This window comes from Cryptotermes secundus, unplaced genomic scaffold (genome assembly GCF_002891405.2).
Source record: "Cryptotermes secundus unplaced genomic scaffold, Csec_1.0 scaffold2387, whole genome shotgun sequence".
Classification (NCBI taxonomy): Eukaryota; Metazoa; Arthropoda; class Insecta; order Blattodea; family Kalotermitidae; genus Cryptotermes; species Cryptotermes secundus.
This window is the reverse complement of record NW_019731616.1, coordinates 112107-136100: the sequence shown is the minus strand read 5'-3', so window position 1 is coordinate 136100 and position 23994 is coordinate 112107. Positions and strand designations below refer to the sequence as shown.

Below are 23994 nucleotides of genomic sequence, written 5' to 3'. Positions count from 1 at the left end.
TCCATGTTAAATTTAATGTACAGACATAAAGTGGCTAATAAACCTCTATTTCAGATCAGGCAAAATGTTGTGCAGTTAATTTCTAGTATATGTACTGCAGGATTAGAATTTAAATTGCTGAAATTTATTTGGATTTCAGAATAAAAATATTGTAGATGTAAAATTACAAATATTCCTTCACTCAGTGTGTTCCAGTAGATATGCATGTTATATCCATGTGAGAAACATGTACATACATTTATGCATTGTCATACTAGTTGGATTTATAAACTCTGGCTGTATTTTTTTTATCTATATGTATCACTTTTTCACTGCTTCTATGAGAATAATGAGGTATTGACATGTTATCCATATTGGATACCCATCTTAATTTGAACATTATTCATTGTCATTTTTAATCTCAATATATTCTTTTGTTTCTTCTGATGTATTGGCACACATGAAACATTGTTATGCTTTTGTGCACATACATGTTCATTTCTTTCTGCTTGTACATTAGAAGATGTACTTTTGTGTCTGCCAAATTACTTGTTTTATTAAGAATAGTGTTTCTGGATATCTGGGATTTGCCCCCATCTTGTTGGGTATTCAAGTGGATGATATGTTTGTACATCCATGGAAAGAACACCCTAAATTATAGCTGTTATTCTCTGTAAATATGGCTTCTATGCATACAAAGTATAAATTATTCATTTAGCTTGTTTATGTGCGTGCCTTTAGGTCATCCAATGTTCGTTCTTACTTATCTTCTAGAATTAAATTTTAACTTCTGTTCCCCAAATTTCTAGAATTTAAGAAGTTGATTGTTAATATAAGTGAACTTTATTGGAATTTTTCTTTTGACTGCCATCATTCTATATAATTAGTTCTTAGTTGGGAGAACATTAGAATTTTAACTGTTTATGCATGGCAGGGCCCTATTTTTATGCTAATTTAGAATAAAGGAAAGTCATAGGACAAATTTGTAACCTAACCTAATTTAACCCAACACAGTCTGACATAATATGATCTAACATAATATATTTCTGTAGCATAGGAAGGATTAATCAAAAGGGTATAGTAAATACATGATCATGTGTCTGAAGCTTCTGTTGGTAATATTTGTTAAATTTCAGTAGCTTTGAATGCTGTGTTATACTGAAAGCTAACTTGTGTGTGCTAAAGGTTTAATTGTTCATTGGATGGCTTTAATGATTAATTTCTTTAGCTGTTTAGGGTGTTCCACAGTTTTGTTCTAATTCCTCACTATTATTGCGAGTACTTCCACCAGAGGTTGCTGGTAAATATGCTCCAGTGTTCTTATTATTGCTATGTTTGCGGTGTTCAAGAAAATGTTATGTCTGGGATGAGACATCTAGTTGCAATGCTTCCCACATTTAATGTGCTTCAGTGATGCTACGTTATGTAACAGATTTCTTGTCCCTCAGCATTTTCTTTCTTATTAAAACATATCTGGCTCTGTCATACTTAACATGAAGCACATTTTATATTTCAGTCTATTCATTCTTTCAAGAAATTCCTCCTTTTGTTTGTTTCTTTCTGTGATGCAAACTAACTTACTGATCACCTCGCCGCTTGCTTCGGTGTTTCCTTATCTATATATTTCTTGTTGCTTTTGTTCATTTTTTGTTTTTGTGTGTTTTATAAGCGTGGAGTTGTTCCTGCTGAAGGTCTGTTGTTAACTTTTGGCTGTGTATTTTTTTCTAGCACTGCTATTGTTCATCATATACACACAAAGACATTTTCCAGTAATATATATTTCTTCGTTTTATTAATTTATCATTCATGTTTACTGCACTGTTAAATTGATACAGTCTTTTGCTATAAAAATAATCCAGGGTTCTCAGTAATTTGTTAAAACCTAATTAAATGTGTTGCTAATATACTTGATAAACAGTAGCTGGTTTTTAAGCCTTGTTATCAACAGATTTGCTGCCCAGTTTACTTGCATTTAAAATAGTATTTGGTCATACTGTTACAGCACATACAAATCTGTCTGGAAGAAAACTAAAAATGTGTGTGTGGCTAATTCCTTGTAAATCATATGTGTTTCATATATGAAATTATTTTGAAAAACAAAGCAAAACATAAACTTCAAGCAGGTATATATATTTTGTTTAATCTTTACTAGCAATGTGATGCATTGCTGATTGCTGCACTGTTTAAAACTGATGTGATTAATCCTGACGTAAAATATGTCTGGTAGCACCTTAATACCAGGTTTGAAGTTACCAGTTCCCAGACAATGAACACTGTTGCTTCTGAGTTAAAATCAGGCTACCAACACTATAGTACTGAGGTGTGTAGAATCCCCTAGGTGTCAGTGGTAGAGAATAAATGTTTGTACCATCTAGCAGGACATGATTAAACACAGTATTATAAAAAGTACTACTAATTCTTTCATTTTTGGAAAATTATCTTGTACTTAAGAATATAGAAACTGCTGCAGAGAGTTGGTCATAAATATTTTCTAAGATCATATCATTTTTAACCCTTTCTGTGCTCTATTTTTTGGCAAATTTAAATGAAGGAAATGTCAAAGGTTGTATATATACTTCATAACTGAACCTAACCTAACCATACCTAACCTAACCTAATATGTCAGAGGACATGTATATATACATCCATAGCACAGAAAGGATTAAGAATTGTGTACATTTCTAATTCTTGTGAACACAGTAGTGAACTTATGGGTACCTTAAATAGCAGTGAATTTCTTGACTAGCTGAATGACTGGTGTATCAGCTTTTCAAGAAGAGCTCTGTTTCATGGAGTTAGTTGGCAGCAGCTATGTAATGAGTAACCACAGTAAATAAGAAATCATACATTGTGGGAACCCTGGATAGTGCTTAAATCATAATAAAATACAGGAACGGAAAAGAAGACATAGTGATAGAAACTGAAGATAGAAACTAAAAATACGGCTGCAAATTCTCTTTTATTACTATGACAATTTTCTTTTGTTTTGTTCTGCAACCTAGGCTCCATTCTCTCAGGTAAAATGGGGCTTGTTTTTTCATCTGCTAGATTGTTCCAACTCAGACTATTCAAAATGGTTTGACATCATTGTTGCTTGATTAGTTCTGATGAAAAATTCTTCTTCCTGTACTCATGGTATCCTAATGATACAAGGTTTATTTATATTAATTACAAAGTGTTCACTGACTCTTCCTGCTAATGGTTAATGAAAACTTCTAATTGTTACTTATGAAGAAAGAAAAAGGCTAAATTGTATCCATATAATAATAGTATATGTACACTACAAACATGAGTATAGTATTGCTTTGGACATTGTTCATCATCTTAGGTTTCTCAAAGAAATGTTTTAGGAAGTGGATCTTCTTCTGTCATCAGGTATATGAAGTGAAAGGCTCTTACTTACATATTGAGGTCACTTAGAAAGGGGTGGACTGGGCCACCAGAGTCAGTGGGTGCAGTGGTCAAGGAAAGCCAATTCTAATGGGTGTTACCGAGCAGGAACCTTTCCTCCTTTCATCCAGGAGGATGAAAAGACATCTTTTTTCCTAAATTCTGTGTTTGAAAAGGGCGATAGTGTGCAAAATTATAGTCATATTTATTGTTAACACACCATCATCAAAACGTTTGCAGTTAAAATATACATGGATTTATATTTGTGTTTCCTGTGATACAGTATCTCTCTGTATGTATAGTAAGTACATATGTACCTTGAAGTTTCATTTGAAATGTGTTGCAATAGAGTACACAGGAATGATGAAGAAGTAGGCCAACACAAGGAAGGGTATGCGTAAGGCATGTCCGTTTGCTGTTTATTCCCTGTAAACTAACATTTTGAAAAATATTTTGTCTTTTTTCTCATCCCATATATCATATGTCTATGTTTTCTTATTGGTAAATGGTAACATTTTACCTCAATTGTAATATATTTTTACCATTATAGATGCTATATTTTCTTCTAAATAATATTTTTATATATCATGAAGTTGATTTTAAGGGACCCAACAGAGTAGGTGTCTCCCCACTCACCTGAGGACAGAAAGAGGTTCAGTTTCCAAAACGTGTTCTCTAGTTTTTAGAATACCAGGATATTGGACAAAGTCCAAAGATCCAGTAATTCTGAGTATTATGTGTATACTGCCTTCTCATACTACTAATTCCCTTCTGTATATTCTGCTGACAGGAACAGGGACTTAGGCTTGATTGCTCATAATGACCCCTTCAACAATAAATTTTTAGTTTTGTGTTCCTACATTTAGTGAAATCATATATCTGGAGAATATTTTCTCTGTTTAATGCTTTAGCACAATATAAACAATGTGTTATCTTCTTGCATATAAACAGTTCTGATTTAATAAATTATTTGCATTTAGTGGAAGGAATGCTTGGCCTTGCAGAACTTATATTTCGATTCATTGCAGTTGTGGTTGAAACAATTGACATTCACATTTTCTGTCTGCTGGAAATTATTTTCACAATACATTTGTGACTGTTCCATATGTCACTAATTGTTTTATAAATGAATTTTATATAATTAATTGTGTTCTTTTATTTGTGTGTCTAGAAACAGTTTCTGTATCTACTTACACAAAGAAATTATTCTAGTATAATTATGTACCATAAGTCTTGTAAGAAGATAAACAGTTTCTTGATGCAATCTTGCATAACTCCCTTTTAGTGAAAATTCTGTTTGTTACAATTTCTTTATTACAGTCCATCACAGCACGACAATATAAAGGTCAATGCTAAAATTAGCTTGGCTACATGTTTCGGCTATTAAAGCCTTCACCAGGCAAACACATGACTACCATATTCACACACCACTGAACTGCAATTGTGATGGTAAAGCTGGACACTTGACGACACATTATAAAATACATGGTATAAAAGCACAATGAAGTACGAACTTATTAAAACGAAAGTTATGACATAAAATAAGGTTAAAACTCTTACATGATATTCTATATCAAGTCAGTTTCTTGCAATTTTGTTATATTCATGCGGACATAATGGTATGTTCAGACTTGTATACATGTAATAAACTGCTTGCAGGCCCATTGTATAGATGTAATATAGATTTGACATTAATTGTTTAGCCAGTGCCTCATCTTACAATGTATTTGTCCATTCTGTAAGGAAGTTGCAATCTATATTCCCTACAGAACAGACAAATACATTATAGGACGAGGCACCGGATAAACCATTAATGTCAAAACTATATTACTGCCTCCAAGCAGTTTATTACATGTATACAAGTCTGAATATACCATTATGTCTGCAGAAATATAACAAAATTGCAACAAACTGGCTTGATAATATAGAATATCACATAAGAGTTTTAACCTTATTTTACGTCATAACTTTAGTTTTAATAAGTTCATACTTCATTGTACTTTTATACCACGTATTTTATAATGTATTGTCAGGTATCCAGCTTTACCATCACAATTGCAGTTCAGTGGTATGTGAATATGGTAGTCATGTGTTTGCCTGGTGAAGGCTTTAATAGCCGAAACATGTAGCAGGGCTAATTTTAGCCTTGACCTTTGTATTGTTGTGTTGTGACGGACTGTAATAAAGAAATTGTTTATAACAACACAGCAGGATGCATGAAATGAAAATTCTGTTTACTGTTATAATAGCCATTCCTCAAGAGATTTATTAAATAGGGATTTCATTGTACATACTTCAAGTATACATAACCCTCTTGCTTACAGTGATTGGTTTGTAGGGGTCTGACTAAGAAGAATACAAGTCTTCAAGTCTGTTATACTTAATGTTAATCTGTCCATATATTTTCATTTATAATTTGTACTATATAGAAATGACGTATCCCAAAATTAAAAAGAGTGTTATCCAAATTAAATCTTAATATACAGTTTCTGCTCCGAAATAGTGATGTTACTTCATGCATTTATAGTACCTGAGTGCTGTGGTGTCAGCCATATTGGATAGTTTGAAATGGCCCAAGTAACTTTGTGCTGGAGTATTATCATAGTCACAGTTTTCTTTTTCTTTCATCATTTCATTGAGTTAGTTTCTTGCTTGTCGCATGAGTGCGTGGGCTTAGATCTGTAGAGACATGCTGAATTTTGATCTATTTTTGCATTTATGTCCTCCTCAGATGTGAATGTCTGTTCTTTTCCTTTCACCAAACTCAGTCAAAATGAATTTGTTATCATTGCTTGTTACTGCAGGGTGAAGGTAGGCCACTTGATAATTAAATGGTGGACTGCAATAATGTGAGATGGGATAATTTCCTAAAAAATGTGTGAAGTTTCCAGTGTTTATGAAGTTCTTGATCGTAACTAAATTTGGCAACTTTGTGTGCACAAGGTTCTTCAGTTTATGCTTCATTGTTGAATATTTAACAAAAATACAGCTATATTTTTTAAACAGCAATGAGAATCATTTGGTATTTATTTCTCATTTTCCAGAATCCCTTGTTGGTATTTATAATTGTTTCAACCTCTGATGATTCATGAATTGTAGAAATTAGTAACTGAAGTAACTATCAAACAGTGCTTGAAGTGTGCTTATTTTTATATCTGATGACATTTTGCATTTTTAATTAATGAAGATGGTTTTAATGCTGGTAAAGGTATGTCACATGCATGATTATTTTTAATGGTTCTGAGACAAAAGGTGAATAAAAAACACCAGAATATGGTTAAAAATATTTCAAGCACTGCTTATGATGCCATATCCCTGTCTTACCTTTAAACACTGTCCATTCTGAATATATGCAGTCCACCTATAAGCCATTAAGGAAATTATTAGGATTTCAGGAACAGAACATGTGAACTTAATGTTTGGTTTCCATTGTTTTTTTTATATATGTCTACCCTCATTTCCTCATTTACATTTTGAACATGATTAGAGAGCAAATGTTGTTTCAAAATATGCTTGAGAAAATGAGCAACCATTAACATGACATTAAAGATAAGAGCATGAATTTCATTGTTGTGTGCCAAGGAATTACAAACATAAAATGATTATTTATTTTTATATGGATATTGATGTAATATGTCTATATATAGGGCAGATGTAGCAGCAGGGACAAACCAAGCGGACACCTGTGGGCTGTACAGTTTTAGGATCCCCTTATTTCATTTATTTATGTAAATGAAAATTCATTTGTGATGCTACTTTGTTCATGTCATGACAAATTACATCCACCTAAACATAAAGCAACAATAATATGTCACTATGAACTGCAAGCACTGGCATTGTTGTCTCATTCTATAATCTCAAACCCACAGCGACACGATTGCTATCACTCGACGATACCATGTTGTATTACTCTTTCTTTAGTTCATTTTTTAAGAATTATGACAGTGGTGATGGTTTCCATATCTTTGCCCAGGAATTTTGTGTCATTAATTGTGACAAAGTTTTGAAAAAGTGAAGTTGTTCTTAATTTGGGGGTGATCACTCATTATGTAAGGCAGCATTTAAACTTGTCTGTATGCTGCCAAAATACACTTGAAACTCCACTTCTGATACAAGACCCATAGTATTGATTATGGCATTTGTGTGGTATGAGTTCAGCTTTTATCGTTTGTTGTTCACATGCCAAGTATAGGAAAAGTTTGTTAAGCACAGCAGTGAAATATTATTACGGTGTTAATGATGTTTCATGTGAGGAAAGATTTGGACAAAAAAAAATTTTGTTTACAATTCTTTTGTCACTTTTTTTTTTAATTTTATTTTATTCTAAATTTAATAATAGTATCTGTGAATGAGTACAAACAGTATTTTTACTTTTATCAACAGATGTGCACTATAGTTTCATCCCACCTGCTACACAATGGTGGAGCATCCATAAATGCCTTGTATTTTATTTATGCATTAAAAATAATATGTCTCTCTGATTTTGAAACAAATGTGTTTGTGTGAGGCCACAGGTACATGCTAGAAAATGAAAAGTAGAAACATGTGTTTTATGTAGTGTAGTGAATGTAGTTTGGTAGCTAGTTTAAAGTCACAGAGGATGTTTAAAACCTGTTTAATATGATCTGTCTGGTGCTTCTAAGAAGGAGATAAATTTGATGGTGGAACTAAAATGGGATTGTAATTGCATCTTGAACTGCATGATTATAGGTTGTTTCACATTTAGATTCTAGTATGGATAGATAATGCTACCGTCAGTTTAGACTGTCTGTCATTTGTTTCTTGATGTCTGATTGTAATAGATTAATAACACGTTAATCTTTCCCTGTGAGTATTACGTTTCTGAAATTACTGTTTCACATCTTTTCTTGCCAGCTGTCCCTTCTAACCCAGATGGGGTATGACTCCGCACTTTTGCTCTCGTTGCTCTTTCAGAACATAAACATGTAGAGGGTGTAGCTGAAAGGTGCAGACAAAATTTGGACATGAGTTCCACATAACCAAAACAACAAAAGAAATATTCATGTAAACATGTGTCCAGAAACGTTAATTTGTGAGTTATAGCTGAAAGGATTGCCTCTGTGGTCTAGTGGCCAGAGTTCCTGGCTACAGATCCAGAGGTCCAGGTTCGATTCCTGGTGCTACCAGATTTTCTGAGAAAGTAGTGAGTCTGGAACGGGCTCCACTCAGCCTCATGAGGATAATTGAGGAGCTATTTCAGGAAATAGCTGCTCTGGTCTAGAAAACCGAGATTAACGGCCATGGGGATCCGTTACGCTGACCACGCAACATCCTCTATCCACAAAAGTTGGCAGTAACTTCGCCAACAAATGTCGATCTCTCGGTCAGTATAGTTCGCTTGTGGATCAAGCCACGGAGTTTGTTGTTTTGTGAATTATAGCTGAAAGATTATGGTGTAGTGTCACATTTTAGCCGTGCTGTGCAAGATGTTCCCAATAACACTTGTCATGACTGATGGATAGGTAGAGGAGGACCCACTTCATGGCCTCCACACTTACCGGATTTGAATCCTCTGGATTTTTACCTGTGGGGACACACAAAATTCCTTGTGTATGCAGCTCCTGTTGACAATGAAGAGGCAATTCACCATCTCATTCTGGATGAATGTCAGACTATCCACATCTACCCTGGCATCTTTGAAGGGATGCTGCTGATAATGATCAGACATGTCAAGATGTACATTGCATTGTATGGGGGACATTTTGGGTGCTTATTATAAATGTGCTCTATCATCTGCAACACAGAAATTAAATGTTTCTGGACACTTGTTGATATGGACATTTTTTCTTGTTTTGGTGTGTGGAACTTGTGCCCAGATTTTGTCTGCAACTTTGAGTTACATAAGAGGTTAAACAGTTCCATCCAGTGTGACTAGTAAAGATTTTTCTTATTTCAGTCATTCATCCCTTACATGTTTCAGTCTTTACGGACCATCCTCAGAGGGACATCAATACAAGCAGAAGCCACAATTACAGTATGTGCTTGAATGCCAAGTATATATATATATATACAATGCTGACAAAGTACAATGGGTATATAAGCTAATGTTTCAACAACTACAGCGGGTGTCTTAATACGTTAAAATATTTACAATTAGTTTGTTAAAATTTTTGTTGGATTGAAATAAGAAAAAAATCTTTACTAGTCATGCTGGACGGAACTGTTTAACCTCTTACGATATTGTTAGTGTGACGGACCAAAATGAAACAAATCAAACGTTGAGTCACACCTTGTATACATGAGAACTCACCTACCCTACTCAGTTTGACCCCCAAGATGGAGGCGGTATGTAATTTTGAATTGTCAGCAGCACCACCTAGATCCAAGATGTGAACCAACAGCAGGTGGTTACTAGAATGCCTTTTTGTACCCTATCTAGAGCATTACAGTGACTTAGAGACTAGCTGTTAGTGATACAGAACATAAAAGTTCTAATTCTGATTTATTGTATTTGATATTGATACTGAACTATCTGAACAGTGAAGTGAAGACAGTCTAAAGTGATTCACCATCTACTGGACTTGTCTATATAGCTTTAGTGGCTTTAAGATTCCAAGTTTACAAGTTGGAATCAAGGATGCTTCTGGTACTGAATCATGTTGCATCATCAAAATCTTATGTTATAGAGTTCCCCAAACCTATACAGCAGAAATGGGGGGCCTTTATGAACAGGAACATTTGTGGAACTAACTGAGATTAGACAGGGTGTACTCCATAATGTTGCACATAGAATTACCAGAGATATTCTTTGAGGTGTAATAAACTTACTAAAAAAAATGTAATGATGAAATGCAAATTGGTGAAAGGGTCCCACATCAAATTCCAGCTAAATCTGACAAGTGAATTATGGGATATGCTGAAAAGTCCATATATGTTGTTACATAAACCAAGCTTTGTTGTAGATTAGTGTTGATGATAATCAGAACTGCCTGACAAATTGTGGTGAAAGTCTCCCAGTTCAAATTTCAACATTATTTGTGAAACAGTTTGTTGGATACATGAAAAAGTCCATTTGTGGCATTATGTGTGCCAGGCCTTGTACAAATCATTATGGCTTCTTCCACGTGTATTGGTGTTCTTTTGTTTAGTGATCCTGTTTTTTATGAATTTCTATATTATGTGCTTTTCTAGGAAGTAAAGCAATGTTGGGTACACACTCCATACTACTCCGGGATTTTGTATTTGTACTATACAAATGATGAAACATGAGTCTGAATTTGAAACATATTACAGTTTTGTGCATGTACGCTACAAAGTACCATGATTTCCATACTGGAATCTAAAATTGTGAAACATTATATGGAATTAGTTTGTGAAAAAAATAAGATTTGAAGAAATAGGAAAGAAATCATTGTTCTGTTAGTGCCTCTAGAAAGTTTACATACATATTAATGTAATGGATAATTTCATACAATTTGGGCCATTAACTTGTTACTGGAATGACGTGGTAAATTAATTGACTAAACAATGCATGGCGCATTTGATTGGTTGTGGATTGATCCAGTGAAATGTTCAATGTTAGAAAAAACATGTTCTCATATATTTAAGTGCTATGTAAATGTTAACTGAAAGTGTAAGTGGAAAGTCATTTTTAATTTCCACGGATATAGTCTTCCCTTCAGTCTCTCTCTGACTTTAAACAGAAGCTGACTGGAGATGTTTCGTGGGATAAGATATTAGACTTTTTGTGTATCTGTGCGTGTGTACATTTCTATGTGTGTGTGGATGTGCGTGCATCTACTGTGGCAAGTAGAATCCACTCAGCTTTACTGAATGAAGCAGATTCTTTGAGAAACTAATTGTAGCTAAGCTAGTTAACAAATTTCCAGCCTTTTATGGATCCTGAAGTTCCATTACCATGTTCACATAAGCCTGCCATTGGTCCCTATCCTGAGCTAGATAAATCCGGTTCACTCTTTACATTGCTGTTTCTTGAAGATCAGTTTTTAATATTTTCTTCCTGTTTATGACAGGGTCTTCCAAAAGGTCCCTTCACTTCAGGTTTTCCTACCAAAATTTTGCATGCATTTCTTACCCCTGTTTGCTACTTGCTTTATCATCCTCAAATCGATCATTCTAATAACATTTGGTGGGAGATACAAATTAATGAAGATCATTAATGAGGAGATAAGAGGACTTAATTAAAATGTACCTTAGGGAAAGGGGTTGTGAGAGTTGGAGATGATGGAATTGGTTTGGGATTGTGTTCAGTGGCAGGCTTTGGTATTGGCAGTGTTAAATTTTTGGATTGTGCTACCTGACAGTTAGTTACTTAGGTGCTTCTAGTGTAGGTGAGGGAACATGTCCTATTTTTATCAAGTACTGTAATTGAAACACAAGCCGGAAGGTCGCAGGTTCAAGTCCCAATAAGGTCACTGAATTTTTTTCAATTGACCTAGTCCTTCCAGCCGCACTATGGCCCTGGGGTTGACTCAGCCCCTAACAGAAATGAGTACCAGGAATTAATTAAATAATTTTCCTGGGTAGTAAAGCGCAGCAGGTGCGTAAGGCTGACAGCCTTACCGCCATCTTTGAGCCGATCGTCTAGATAATGTGGGAGCCTCAACATCTCACAACACTATGGACCTTCACGGCCTGTTACAGGGATAGCTTTACTATTTTACTGTAATTGAAACATCTGTTTGTTCCTTTGAGTGGATTCTTCCTGCTGATGTGTGAAGGATATTCTGGTGTAAGTTGTGGTTTCTTGTGGGATATAGCTCTGAAGCAGCTAATTCTGTTCTTACAGTGTACACACTATAGTTGTGTACTGTGAGATGTTCAGAAACACTGTGCAGACTTTGATATACATCTAATGTTTTATTGTTTTGTGTTCATTTTGCCGCTTTACCTTTTGAACGTTTACCGGTACGCAACTGAATAGGTTCCTACCTGCCTTTTTGTCTTCCCATGGAAACAGATTCAGTTCTGTCAGGAGTACCAGATGATGATGGTAAGGTACGGTAAAGATTTCTCTTTGCGTAACTAATTAAGCACTATGCCATGAAAGCGTATGGGGGAGTGGATGTATAGATCCACGTTATCTTGGTCTTGGCGCTAGTTGGAGGTGAGTGGTCAGCTTCACATCCCGGCCACTTTACCCCCAAGGAAAGAGCCCCTGGTACCTATTGGACATTAGGCTGGGTTGGGCCCAAAGCCATTTTTTACAATGTGGAGAAGAGAAAATTCTTGACCCTACTGGGACTTCAACTCTGACCCCTTGTTCGTCCAGCCTGTAGCCAGTTACACTAACTGCACTATCCCAGCTCCTACCAGACAATGAAATACCAGAAACTCACTAATTCCCGTAATTATGTTGGCAGACATGTTTAGAGTTGACCGGTTGTGTTCAGGTTGCACAGTGTTTATGAACGTACTGCTTCCTTTCTTTTCCCGTTGCCATTCTGACATACGGAGGGATGTGATGACAATAAATGTGTGAATCGTTTCAGCTCGTCCTACTTTCCTCAATCTGAACTTGAATCTGAATTCGCTTCGTCTGCAGCCGGCTGGGCCCAAACGTACGTCTTTTCTTCTTTCTGTTTCTTGCTGTTCGCACCCTTTTCACTTACCGTGGTATGTGTTTCTGTGCTTTGTCTATTTCTGCCACTCTGCATCTTATATTCTTTCTCTTTTTGGTTCTCGTTTAAGACGGAACAGGAGTGGAAATGAAGAACACATTTTCTGAACCGTTCTTTATTATTGTTGTGTTCCTTGCTGGTTTTAATGTTCATTAATTTCATGCCTCTGCAAAGCTTCTCACATTGCATGTAGTTAGAATAATTTTTCCTTGTATTTTGCTAAGCATTCACTACACTGAAACTCTCATTTAAAGTTTCTGTAGGGAGCAATGGATTTGTTTACTAAATTGAAGAAAATCATTACCATTGTGACATGACGGCTGAAAGCCGAAATAGTTCATTACTAGGCAACAGTTCGGTAAATGCATTCCCATGGAAGGGAAAGCATGCAATGATAGAAGAGCGGTGTTTTCTGTGTCCTATGCCACACGCATTACTATGTGACAGTGTGGTAAACGCATCTCTTCAGCGGTGATTTAACACACAATGAAGGCTAATTGGATTGGTCATATCTTACGCAGTAACTGCCTTCTAAAATAAGTTATTGAAGGAAAGATAGAGGGGCAGATAGAAGTGACCAGAAGACGAGGAAGAAGACGTAAGAAGATGCTGGATGACCTTGGGGATAGAAGAGGATATTTTCATTTGAAGGAGAAAGCTCTAGATTGCATCAAATGGAGGAACTGTTTTGGAAGAGACTGTGGACTCTTGACAGATTACTGATGAATGAATGGAGGAAGCAGTGTTTGCTGTGGGGGCTGCCCCGAGGCTGTGTAGTGAGGATCTCATGCAGCTAGAATTAGAATTGAGTTGAGTTCCAGAGATCCAAGTGAGCAGTTAGTCAAGAGTTGAGCTCTGCAAAGATGAGCGAGAAGAGATGGCAGTTGCAGCAGGAAATTAAGAGAGCTTCTGGAGTTAGCAGTTGGCAGAAAAATTGAGAAGAATTGGCAAGAAAGGAATTAGGCTGTGCAAAGAAGACGTCTTAATGGGCTGCAATAACAGACTGTTATACATCTGTTGCCAGGGTACAGCTAGTGAAAACTGAGGAGATGTAGCGTGCCCTAAACAAAAGAAACTCCGTGATTTTAGTCCGTAAGTGAACTATACCGACCAAGTGACCACCGCTTGTCGGCGAAGTTTAATGCAGATAGAGGGTGTCGCGTGGTCAGCACAACGAGTCCCCACGGCCATTAATTTCGGTTTTCTAGACCGGAGCCACTATTTCCTTGAAATAGCCCCTCAGTTATCATCTTGAGGCTTGGTGGACCCTGTTCCAGACCCACTACTCCGAAAAAAATCTGGTATCGCCGGGAATCGAACCCAGACCTCTGGATCTGCAGTCAGGAACGCCTAGTGGTTTGTGAAGTGTGTAGATCAGAGATAGCACTGTAATTACGTGTATTTCTGAGTGGTGTGTATAAGCTGTCAATAAATCTAATATCCAGTCCATACCCCATCTATAAGTCACGCACAACCCCTAAATACATGATAGTGTTAAGGCTTTCATTGCATTCCTTTCCTGAATAGATTGACCCTTCAGGCGTAACTTCAGGTGTTCATTGATTATGTTCCAAACTGTTCTGGTTCCATTCTTTCAATATGATGATTCATTTTGGATCTAAAATTCTGCATCCTGTCATCTGAATTGAATATATTTAGTTAATATATAATTACTGTAGTTTTAATTTAATATTTTAATGAGAAATATCTTAAATATAGGCAATATGACAGTGAGATTATTGACTTCAGTCATTGATGATAATGTTAAATGAGGGTTTCACTGTATATATATTGCAGACTATGTTTTGATGTTATTTATGCGTCGTGTGTCAGTTGCTTGTCCAGTGAACCATTCTGGAGAAAAGTGATGAACTTAAGTTCAGTTTCATGTACAGTAGGTGTTATTTTAGACTGTACAAGTTACAGTTAAATTCTCTTAACAATTCTTAGTATAGACTCTAGTGCCAAATTTTATCATAATTTATTCACTATTTTTTTTTTGAAGTTGAAATATGCAGGTGGGTGGGGGGCAGATTTTACCTCCCCCATTTCGTTTTAGGCACTCATTGTAGAGGACACCTCTTTTTTCATCCTAAGAGTACTTACTCAGGTAGATGGTTACCAAATTTTCAGAGGAACTCCTTTTTTTCGCCCATCTTCAGGATGGATTATGCTGAGCATGGAAAAACATGGTGGTGTTACAGGGAGGAGGGACAAGTGCAATAGGAGCTGAAGATAGCCAATCATAGTAAGGAAAATGGCAAAAGAATCTGAGGCCCTGCCAGGGGCATTTTTGCTAATACCGAAACAGGAGAAAAACTGTTCTGACTGCTGGATGATGTTGTGTGGTCAGAAGAGGTGAAGTAAAGAGATGTGGCTGCTACATCGCCTGTTTTAGTGGTAGACCGAATGGGAAGAAAGACACAAACACTACCAGGGGCTGAAAGCAGGGTGAGGGAGACAGTCGTGAAAGAATTGCGTTCTTTGGTGGAGTGGATAAGAGGTTTCCATGACTTGATTAGGCAGGAGCCTTCCTGCTTACTCATGTTACTGTGACATAGCCGTATCTCAAGTCACCTCCTCGACAGTGTGTTCTGTGTGTCTGGAATTGGTGGAGGGGATACTTGTATCCTGGAGACATTTACAGAGATTTGAACTAGTCACCTCCAGAATATTAACCAGAAGAATTACTGCTTAAGTCAACTTGTTTGGTATTACTTCATGTTTCTTCCCATCAATCTACTAAGACAAAATTCAGCCTTACAAATGCCACAGATTCTTTTAGCCTTTCCATTGCTCTGATTTGCCCTGAGCTTCTACCAAACTGCACAGCTACTGTTCCCTTGAAACAGTAAGAGCAGTATCTGCTTTTCTATCAGTGTGTGGAGATGCGAAGGGATGGAAATAAAGTGGCTTATCCATATATTTATGCCAAAAAATCATTCCAAACTTCATTGACGAAAACATTTTCCCATTCTTATTTATACTATATTTCAGACATAGTTGTTGCAACGATTGTTTGCGATAAATATTAATGTAGTCTTTAGGATTGCTTACCAAATCAAGCTCATAAATATATTGACTCTTATAAAACTTCTAATAGATTTTAGTGTTTCTTTTTCTGGCATGTTACTCTCATGAGTAATTGTACTAATTCTTTTCCATTGTCCTGTTTCAAATCAGTGATAGACAAATTATTGTTTTTTTCAATGACAGCATCACCAAACATTGCATCCTCAAAACTGGGTCTGCGGATGACAACGCTGCATGAGGAGCAGAGTAGTAGTGGATCCCATTCTGGCCGTGAGATGCCACCACTGCTCCAAGAAGAGGAGTCATGTGATGATGGAGAACACCAGTCTTCTGGAAGAGTAAGCAGTGAGAAGTCAAGCAGAACGAGTAATGTCTCCTCTAGCAAGGTGGATGCTGATGGAACCCTTAGCGATCCAGAGTTCTCCGAATTTGAGTCCTACCAGGTTTGTTTAGTCATTTAAGAAGTCCTGTGAACCATCTGAACATGTGATAACTGACAAGAAATCATCCCATTACCACCGGATGAAATGTAACTCAGACGGCCAACCTTAATTAGAAATAATCCTATAGCCCCCAAGGTGGCCAACTTGGAAAAAAAATCATCCACTAGCTTCCAGATGAGTACTGAATCTTCCTGTAGCTAGTGGATGAACTTTAACAAGGTGGCCACCCTACAAGAAATTATCCCATAGCTCCCAGACTGTTATTGTTGTAACTGCCTCGGTGAAAGAAGATGAGAGGGGAGGCCAAGGTCACACTTCTGAAAGCCTATTGCATCAGTCCCCATGAGACATGACGCTGTAAACACGTTTTTTTTTTACACAAGTGCTTTTTTAACTTCGTGTTTCGTTTTGACTGCATTGAATGGCAAACTCTAGCAACATGTCTGCATTAAACTATGAACATTAAATGTTACTGTTAGACTGCTTCAACCAGTAAGGACTGTCTTTCCTATTTAAGGGCTGAAATACTCTTTGTACAGTATGTAAGTTTTGTAATACTGGTTTCCAGGGTGAATGTCCTCAGTCAAAGCAACACCAGCTAGTAAAAACAACGCTGCCAAACTCACGAACTCTGGACTCTTTATCTGAACTTCAGGTCACAAAAATGGGGACTCCAAGTACAACATCAAGGTATTAGTTACATTTTTTATTTGGGGTTACTATCTTATGCCTTTTCTGCATGTTTTACAGCCATGACAGTCATTTTGACATAGGTTACCCTTACATGAACCAGCAGGAATGCAGGAAACTGCTTTTTATCCAATATCAGAGTTTAAAGCTTGTATTTTATTTGTTTCTTAATAGATGTTAGTATATGAAGGTTCTTTAAGCAGCTGACATCTTATGCATCATGACGGACACAAATATCTCTCAGTAATATAACAAGAATAAAGGAAAGGGAAATTCAAAAGAAACAAACGTTTCTTCACCTTCCTGACATGTATTTCAGCTGGGAGAGCAAACCTGTATTCATGCGAGTATGATTCACACATTCTCATTATCATACTCAGGGACTGGTGAAGAATAGCTTGAGTTCCGGGAAATATTCCGGGAGCAGTTCTGAAGTTAGTGAGAAAAGGAAGCCTTCCAATGATCATTTGCCAAGGGACATGAATGTAGGGAGAGAGTCAACCTGGATTTTAGACCTTTTTCTTGTACCATGAGTTTAGTGAAGTGAAGAGATTAAAATGAATTCAGTTTCAGTATTGCAGTTATAAGCTTTTTGATTTTTTATTTAAAAAGTTTTGGAGAGTCCACTCGTCCTCCATCCTCAGGAAAAGCCTACTTGACAGGGCCCAATTAATAGAGCTCGTGACTGATACAGGATGATGGATAAAATAAACTCCATGGCCTGTAGTCCACAAGCGAACTATACCGGCCAAACGACCACTGCTTGTTGGCGAAGTTAGTGCCAAGGATGATGGATAATGTCCGAAAAGTCAATAATTGTATCAATATGCAATTGTCACAAAATTTAAATAATATTCAGTATTGCATTTGAGTTGAGAAATCCCATTTCTTTTTCCAGTGGTTATGGTTCACAGGCTGTGTCAAGTACAAATCTGTCCAGTGAAGATTCAATGTCAATTCGAAGCATCAGCGTAGATGAAACACCAGATATAGAAAGTAGAGCAATGATGTTTGTGGAACAACTTCAGCCAGTTTCTGAGGCCAGCGGTGATTTATGGGAGAAAGAGGGCCATGCCGCAAATAAATCAAACTGGAAACTGTCGCTGAATGAGAGGATGAATACTTCTCTGAAGAATGAAACTCAAGAGACAGTATCATGCCAAAAGCCTGCTGAGATTGTGGCGAAAGGAAGGAATAACACTGCAGATGGTGGAGATGTGGAGTCTTTTCCAGAGGCACACGCTGTGAATGAGACACAAGATATGCCACGGCTTGCGTCTGGAGATCAAGACTTTGGCCTCTCCACAACCGAGAGTCCCACATCTGACACTCTGTCCGAAGCTTCCAGGAGAGCAGCCTGCAGCAGTACACTTATATCACCAGCCGAGGAGACCCAGATCCTTGCAGACACTGACTCTGCATCCGTCAAGGCTGTTTCATCCCCTGAACCTACCAGCACTTCGCTTACAAACTCTGGTGATGATGAGTCACCATGTGAAGGGACATCAGTTGTTCACACTCGTCTGCCACCAGGCAAGGTATGGTATATTTACGAGTGAGGGATCAGCAAATGGGTCAGAAATTGATATAAAACATAAAACATGTGATATTTGAACCTAGAAAAAACATTTATTTCTTGACATATCCTCGCCAACATTGATACACTTGTCCCATTTCTTTACCAGTGTGTGAAAACCCGTAGCATAGAAGTCTTTTGGCTGTTTTCTCAGCCACTTCCGCACATAGTCTGGCATTATCTGTGGCTTTCGAATGTCCTTGAGAGAATTTCTAGATCCAGTTGTGAACCTCTTTATGCAATAAACATTTCCCACCATAAACAGGAAACATTTCTTTATGAATATCCTTTTCATTGAGTCCTTTTGCCCACAAAAAATGCACAACAGTACATTTGCTTTTCAGTAGTACTCTGCTCAAGCATGGTCACCAGCCTCTGAATATGCACATGTGCATCTGCTACCTAGACTGTCATTGGAAACGTATTAAATTTTACTTCAATTTGTCACCTATTTGCTGACTGTACGTCGTATCTGTATTGAAATGTTGCTAAGTGGACATAAGAATTTCTCAGTGTACACCATAGATATGCTACTATCACCATATACACATTAAATCCATAAACACTGTAATTTCTACACTTCCTTTTTTTTATGGTTTCCATATTTAGCTCAGTCAATATAATAACGAGGCTGCATGCCGGACTAACAAGGAGTCAGAGTTTGATTTCTGGAAGGTGCAGGACATTTTTGTCTTTTCTGCAGCTTCTAGACTGACTATGAGGCCCACATGTGATTGTTATTGCGGGCTGTTCCTCCATGGATGAAGTAGCAGGACTATGATGCAAACCACTATCTCCATGTAGTGCTGAGGTTAAGAATGATGAAGCTGTACCCCCACTCCCCCATACATCTACATTGCTTGGCATTTAATTAATTGAGCCCAGGGGTAATGTTACTTTTACCTGTGAAGTGGCCAGGTGGTATAGAGGGGCAGGCACTAAATTGTCCATATTTTAAGAATGTTGCTGTGGATTATGTTTCTGGATGGTGGCTTGATGTGGATGTGGACTGTTGTGTGGCTTTTCAGAGAAAATTAGTGTCTTTGCTTTACATTGAAGATGGAGACAAGATCTCTCAAACATCTGCCGTGCAATGTACATCTACACACTGTCATCCTCAAATCACAAAATTCACGTTGGCCTGAATTACATACTAGTTATGTGGTTAATTTTCATTTTGTCTTCTATTTCCGCCTTCCACCATTGCACTGATTTTCTTTTTATTGCTAGTGGGGTGGGACTAAGTCCCTTGTACTGCAGCCACTTCTGGCCTATTGTACCAGCCCCATATGATAGGAGAGGGTGAAGCGGCCTCCGTCGTCGAGGGGTAACGTTCCCACCTCATGACTCAAGGTATGCGGGTTCAAAGCCAGCGGAGGTCGTGGAATTTTTAAGGGCGGAAAAATTCAGGGAACAAGTCCTCTGGGAGGGACTTTAAGCTGTGGGTCCCGTGTCTCTGAGCAAAATTAGGCAACACTTTCCCACCCAAATAGTTCCCAATGCCTCTTGTAGATGGGGGAAATATCAGGTACCAATGGCTGACCTCATTGGCTGAACGGGGCTGATAGCACACGCCAGTACCAGAAGGGTATGGCGACAGTAGAAATTAAAGGGGGACACACAATGGACCAATAACTGGTCTAAGTGCATGGGGAAACCCACCCCCTCTAATAATAATAATAATAATAATAATAAAAAGAAATATGTGAGGGTGATTGTGGAGCAATTGGTGGAATGAAGATTGGCAGGGGAAACCAAAGTACTCAGAGAAAACCTGCCCCAGCGCCACTTTGTCCACCACAAATCCCACTTGACCAGACCCGGGATCAAACCTGGGCTGCCGCGATGGGAAGCCAGTGACTAACCGCTTGAGCTATGGCGTGGCCATCGTGCTGATTTTAGAATCACTTTAAAGAAAAACTTTCATAATATAATTCATGCAGTTTTATAATATCATTGTAATTGTCAGGTGGTGCGTCGGCGTAAAGCTGCAAGTAAGAGCCATGCTTCGAGCCAACAACGAGCTTCATTTCCAATGACACATCCTCACGTGTCAGAAAGTAAAGCTGCTCTCAAATTGGAACAGAGGATGAATAGCTCCAACCTCATTGGGCATAATGGAATTTCGGGGTCTCAGGATTCATCCAGTGAGAGACTTGGCAATGAAGGTGAGAACTTGCAGCCCTCTTGCATCATGGGTAATAACTCAGCTGTTACATGAAGCAAGAAGTTTGACCTTCAGCTTTTATTTATATGTGTCTTAATTCCAGTTTTTTCAATGACTGTCTTTAGCTGCAACTGCATGGTATCATATGATGGGATGGGATGATATAATGAATGTATAAGGGGTGGGCCTCCTCGGCCCTTGCACCGTGACCTACAGTCGTCTGTTGTGCTTTGGGATGATGATAATAAATAAGAAAATGGTAAGGATGTGGAAAAAAGGTGGTTGTAGCCTGAATTAAGTTTCTGTTCTGGTATTTGCATGGGTGGACAGAGGAGAACCGTGAAGAACTTCACTGTTTTGGCCAAAATCAAAACCAGGCACCTCCTGATTACAAGTCAGAAGTGTTACCACTTGAGCCATTTTGGCCTAGAAAAGAAAAAGGAAAAGTTTGAACATCGGGCTTTCTCACTTCCTCCTTTGCCTAAGGGCATTCAATTTATTATTCCCTTCTCACCCAATTTTTGGTAAAAGCTTGTGAAGTGATTGGCAGTTACTCATACTTTTGCTTTTAAGACTGTGGTCTTGTGTAGTTTCATAGGTGTTTATCAAAGCTTCTACCATGATAATGAACCACAGTACCATAACCCTCAAGAACTGATAGCTGAACTTAAACAAAAGCTGCAGGCCAGAGAAACCTAAGGATGAACATTACTTGCACTTTTGAATACACTGAAAGGACACTTGCCAGTATAAGGTATTGTTTTAAAAACAGATGAAGGAGACAGCAATAATTCGTTCGGATCCCGACGAGATCTGCATCGTCTAGCTGACACGCCCCTTCCTGAATGGGTCGTGCTTGGTGAGAGTGTCCTTATCCGGCCATATAATTCATCTGGTGTGGTTGCTTACATTGGTGGCACAGACTTTTCTGGAGGCACATGGATTGGCGTAGAGCTTGACGCACCTACAGGTGAGTGTTACCCAACATTGGGAGGTCCCTGTACAGGGGAAAGAGATATTCTGTTCTCCGTGGAGTCCAGACCAGCTCTGGGGCCCATCCAATCTCTTCTTTATTGGGTAATAAGAGGAACGTTAAGTGGGATTCCAGTGTACATGCCTGGGTTGCTGGTCCACTCTCCTGAACTGCAAAATACACATTGAATATATTTTTGAACGTCTCTCCACCAGTTACNCCCCCCCCCCCCCCGTATAATCCTTCCTTGTTTTCTGTCACTATTGGCCCAGACCGGGCACTGAGTTCCACAATTCCCCCCATAAATCTGTCAACAGAAAACCCTACACAAACTCTCAACTGTCCTACTCACTTCAGGACTGAAAATGGAGGCTGCATGTATCTCTCTGCCTGTGTTTGCACAATGCAAAGGTAACCCAAGAGCAGAGTGAACATAGTGAACCACTGTGCAATCAGAATGTTGTGTTCACACCTTGTGTAATGTTTTACAGGTAAGAATGATGGGTCAGTGCAAGGGGTACGCTACTTCACGTGCCGACCAAAGTGTGGGATTTTTGTACGTGCTGATAAGTTAATTCAAGACCGCCGGGGGCGTGCCATGCGTGTTGGTAGCAGTCGGCAGTCAGAGATTGGTACTATGAAAAGAAGTAGTAGCAGAGGTGAGTTGTACAATGTCAGTTTGTGTATCTAATGCAAAAGTGACATATCAAACATAACATTTGCTGTATTGTAAGCCATATTAGATACACTGTGAAGAGGAGTAAACAGCATGTCAAAGTGTGTATTGAATGATAATAAGTTAAGTTAATGTAAAGGAAAGGGGAGAAGGAGTGATGATGTGATGGACAAATAAGATGAACTGGAGAGGAATTTGGTAGAAAGGAGGTAAGGAAATGAAGATAATGTAAGATTTGAGGTTTTCACAGCGGTGACTATGAAGAAAGCAGTCTTCTGGGATGTGGCACTGTGTAGATGTGGTGTTAACCGACGTTTCGGAGGAACGTATCGCCTCCATCTTCAGGGTAGAAGGAAAAATAAGAAAATCCGCAAATGAAGAGACCGTGAGAACCGGTACAAGCAGACGTCTGCTTTAACTATCTTTAACTGTACAAGTAAACTTTAATTTCCTAATTTGAGTGATATTCCTTCTTGAATGTTTTAGCTGCTGCATATTGTGATATTTGACAAGGCCAGCAGCCATATCTTGACTATTAAAGAGATACTTGCTTGTCACCTTCATGAAATATACACACAGTATCCAACAGAACTGGGTTGTTGTGAATCAGCAGTTGTCACAGATCATCAGAAAATCATTAAGTAGATTAGTGGTTCAAGTGGTTTTCAATTCCATTGTTACAGGAGAAGGTCTGCCTACATTACATCGGTCTCGCAGCCGAGGAGAGGGAATGTGTTCCATTGGAACAAGGTCATTGCCGAGGAATAAATAAGATTTGTTGTGATGGGAAGTTGTTATGAACTAGTTAATGAGCAGGTCCCAATATGGCTCTGGCCTTACTGCTCCAAACTGATGGAGCAACTAACCAACCAGTCAGCAGCCAGCTAGCCCTCAACTCCAATTGGTCAAACCCATCTCGCACAGGTTAGGTTAGGTTAGGTAAGGTAAAGTAAATTGAGTATCGTCATGTAGAAGAAGGCTTCATAAAGAGACCATGAATAAGTAATCTTAGGAGGAAATACTTTTATATTTTGTTTTCATTTGTATGTTTTAAGGAGTGTACATTTTATGAGCTACAGGCAACTTAAGATACAAGTATGAGTAAATATTAATATTTCTGCAGTAAAAGTTTATTTATTTTAACTGATGTTATGTACATTTTGAATTTATTTCTGATGCCTTGAATATTTAGTTCTGTGTGTAGGTTAATTGAAACTGTAATATATATTTTATTTTATTTGTGTTCTATCTCTTTAAAGGAAGCAACTTTTCTAATGAAACTTCTTGATAGAATAGGCAGCCATTTTCTCTTTAATAAGAGAAAATAAGGCTTAAACTCAAAGTGGTTGTCATGGTAATTTTTTCCCTCCATAATTGAAATTTGAGCAGCTAAGAAAAATATTATTGTTGCTTTACATATTGCCCATTGGTATTTTATACTGTGTTGCTTTTATACATACAAGAA

The 23994-nt window shown here is 37.9% G+C and overlaps 1 protein-coding gene across 2 annotated transcripts in view; it reads left to right on the top strand.

Annotated features, from left to right (window-relative positions):
* The window catches only part of LOC111867334 (kinesin-like protein KIF13B), a 111779-nt gene extending 88312 nt beyond the window's left edge, over window positions 1-23467 (top strand). For both annotated transcript variants that reach the window (XM_033752640.1, XM_023857093.2), the window contains exons 29-37: window positions 2982-2996; window positions 12843-12911; window positions 16188-16447; window positions 17016-17137; window positions 18036-18675; window positions 20683-20881; window positions 21653-21850; window positions 22345-22512; window positions 23213-23467. In XM_033752640.1, coding sequence (XP_033608531.1) covers window positions 2982-2996; window positions 12843-12911; window positions 16188-16447; window positions 17016-17137; window positions 18036-18675; window positions 20683-20881; window positions 21653-21850; window positions 22345-22512; window positions 23213-23301 — 1760 coding nt within the window. In that variant the 3' untranslated portion in view covers window positions 23302-23467. The remainder of the gene's footprint in view (window positions 1-2981; window positions 2997-12842; window positions 12912-16187; window positions 16448-17015; window positions 17138-18035; window positions 18676-20682; window positions 20882-21652; window positions 21851-22344; window positions 22513-23212) is intronic.
* Window positions 23468-23994: the final 527 nt, after the last annotated feature.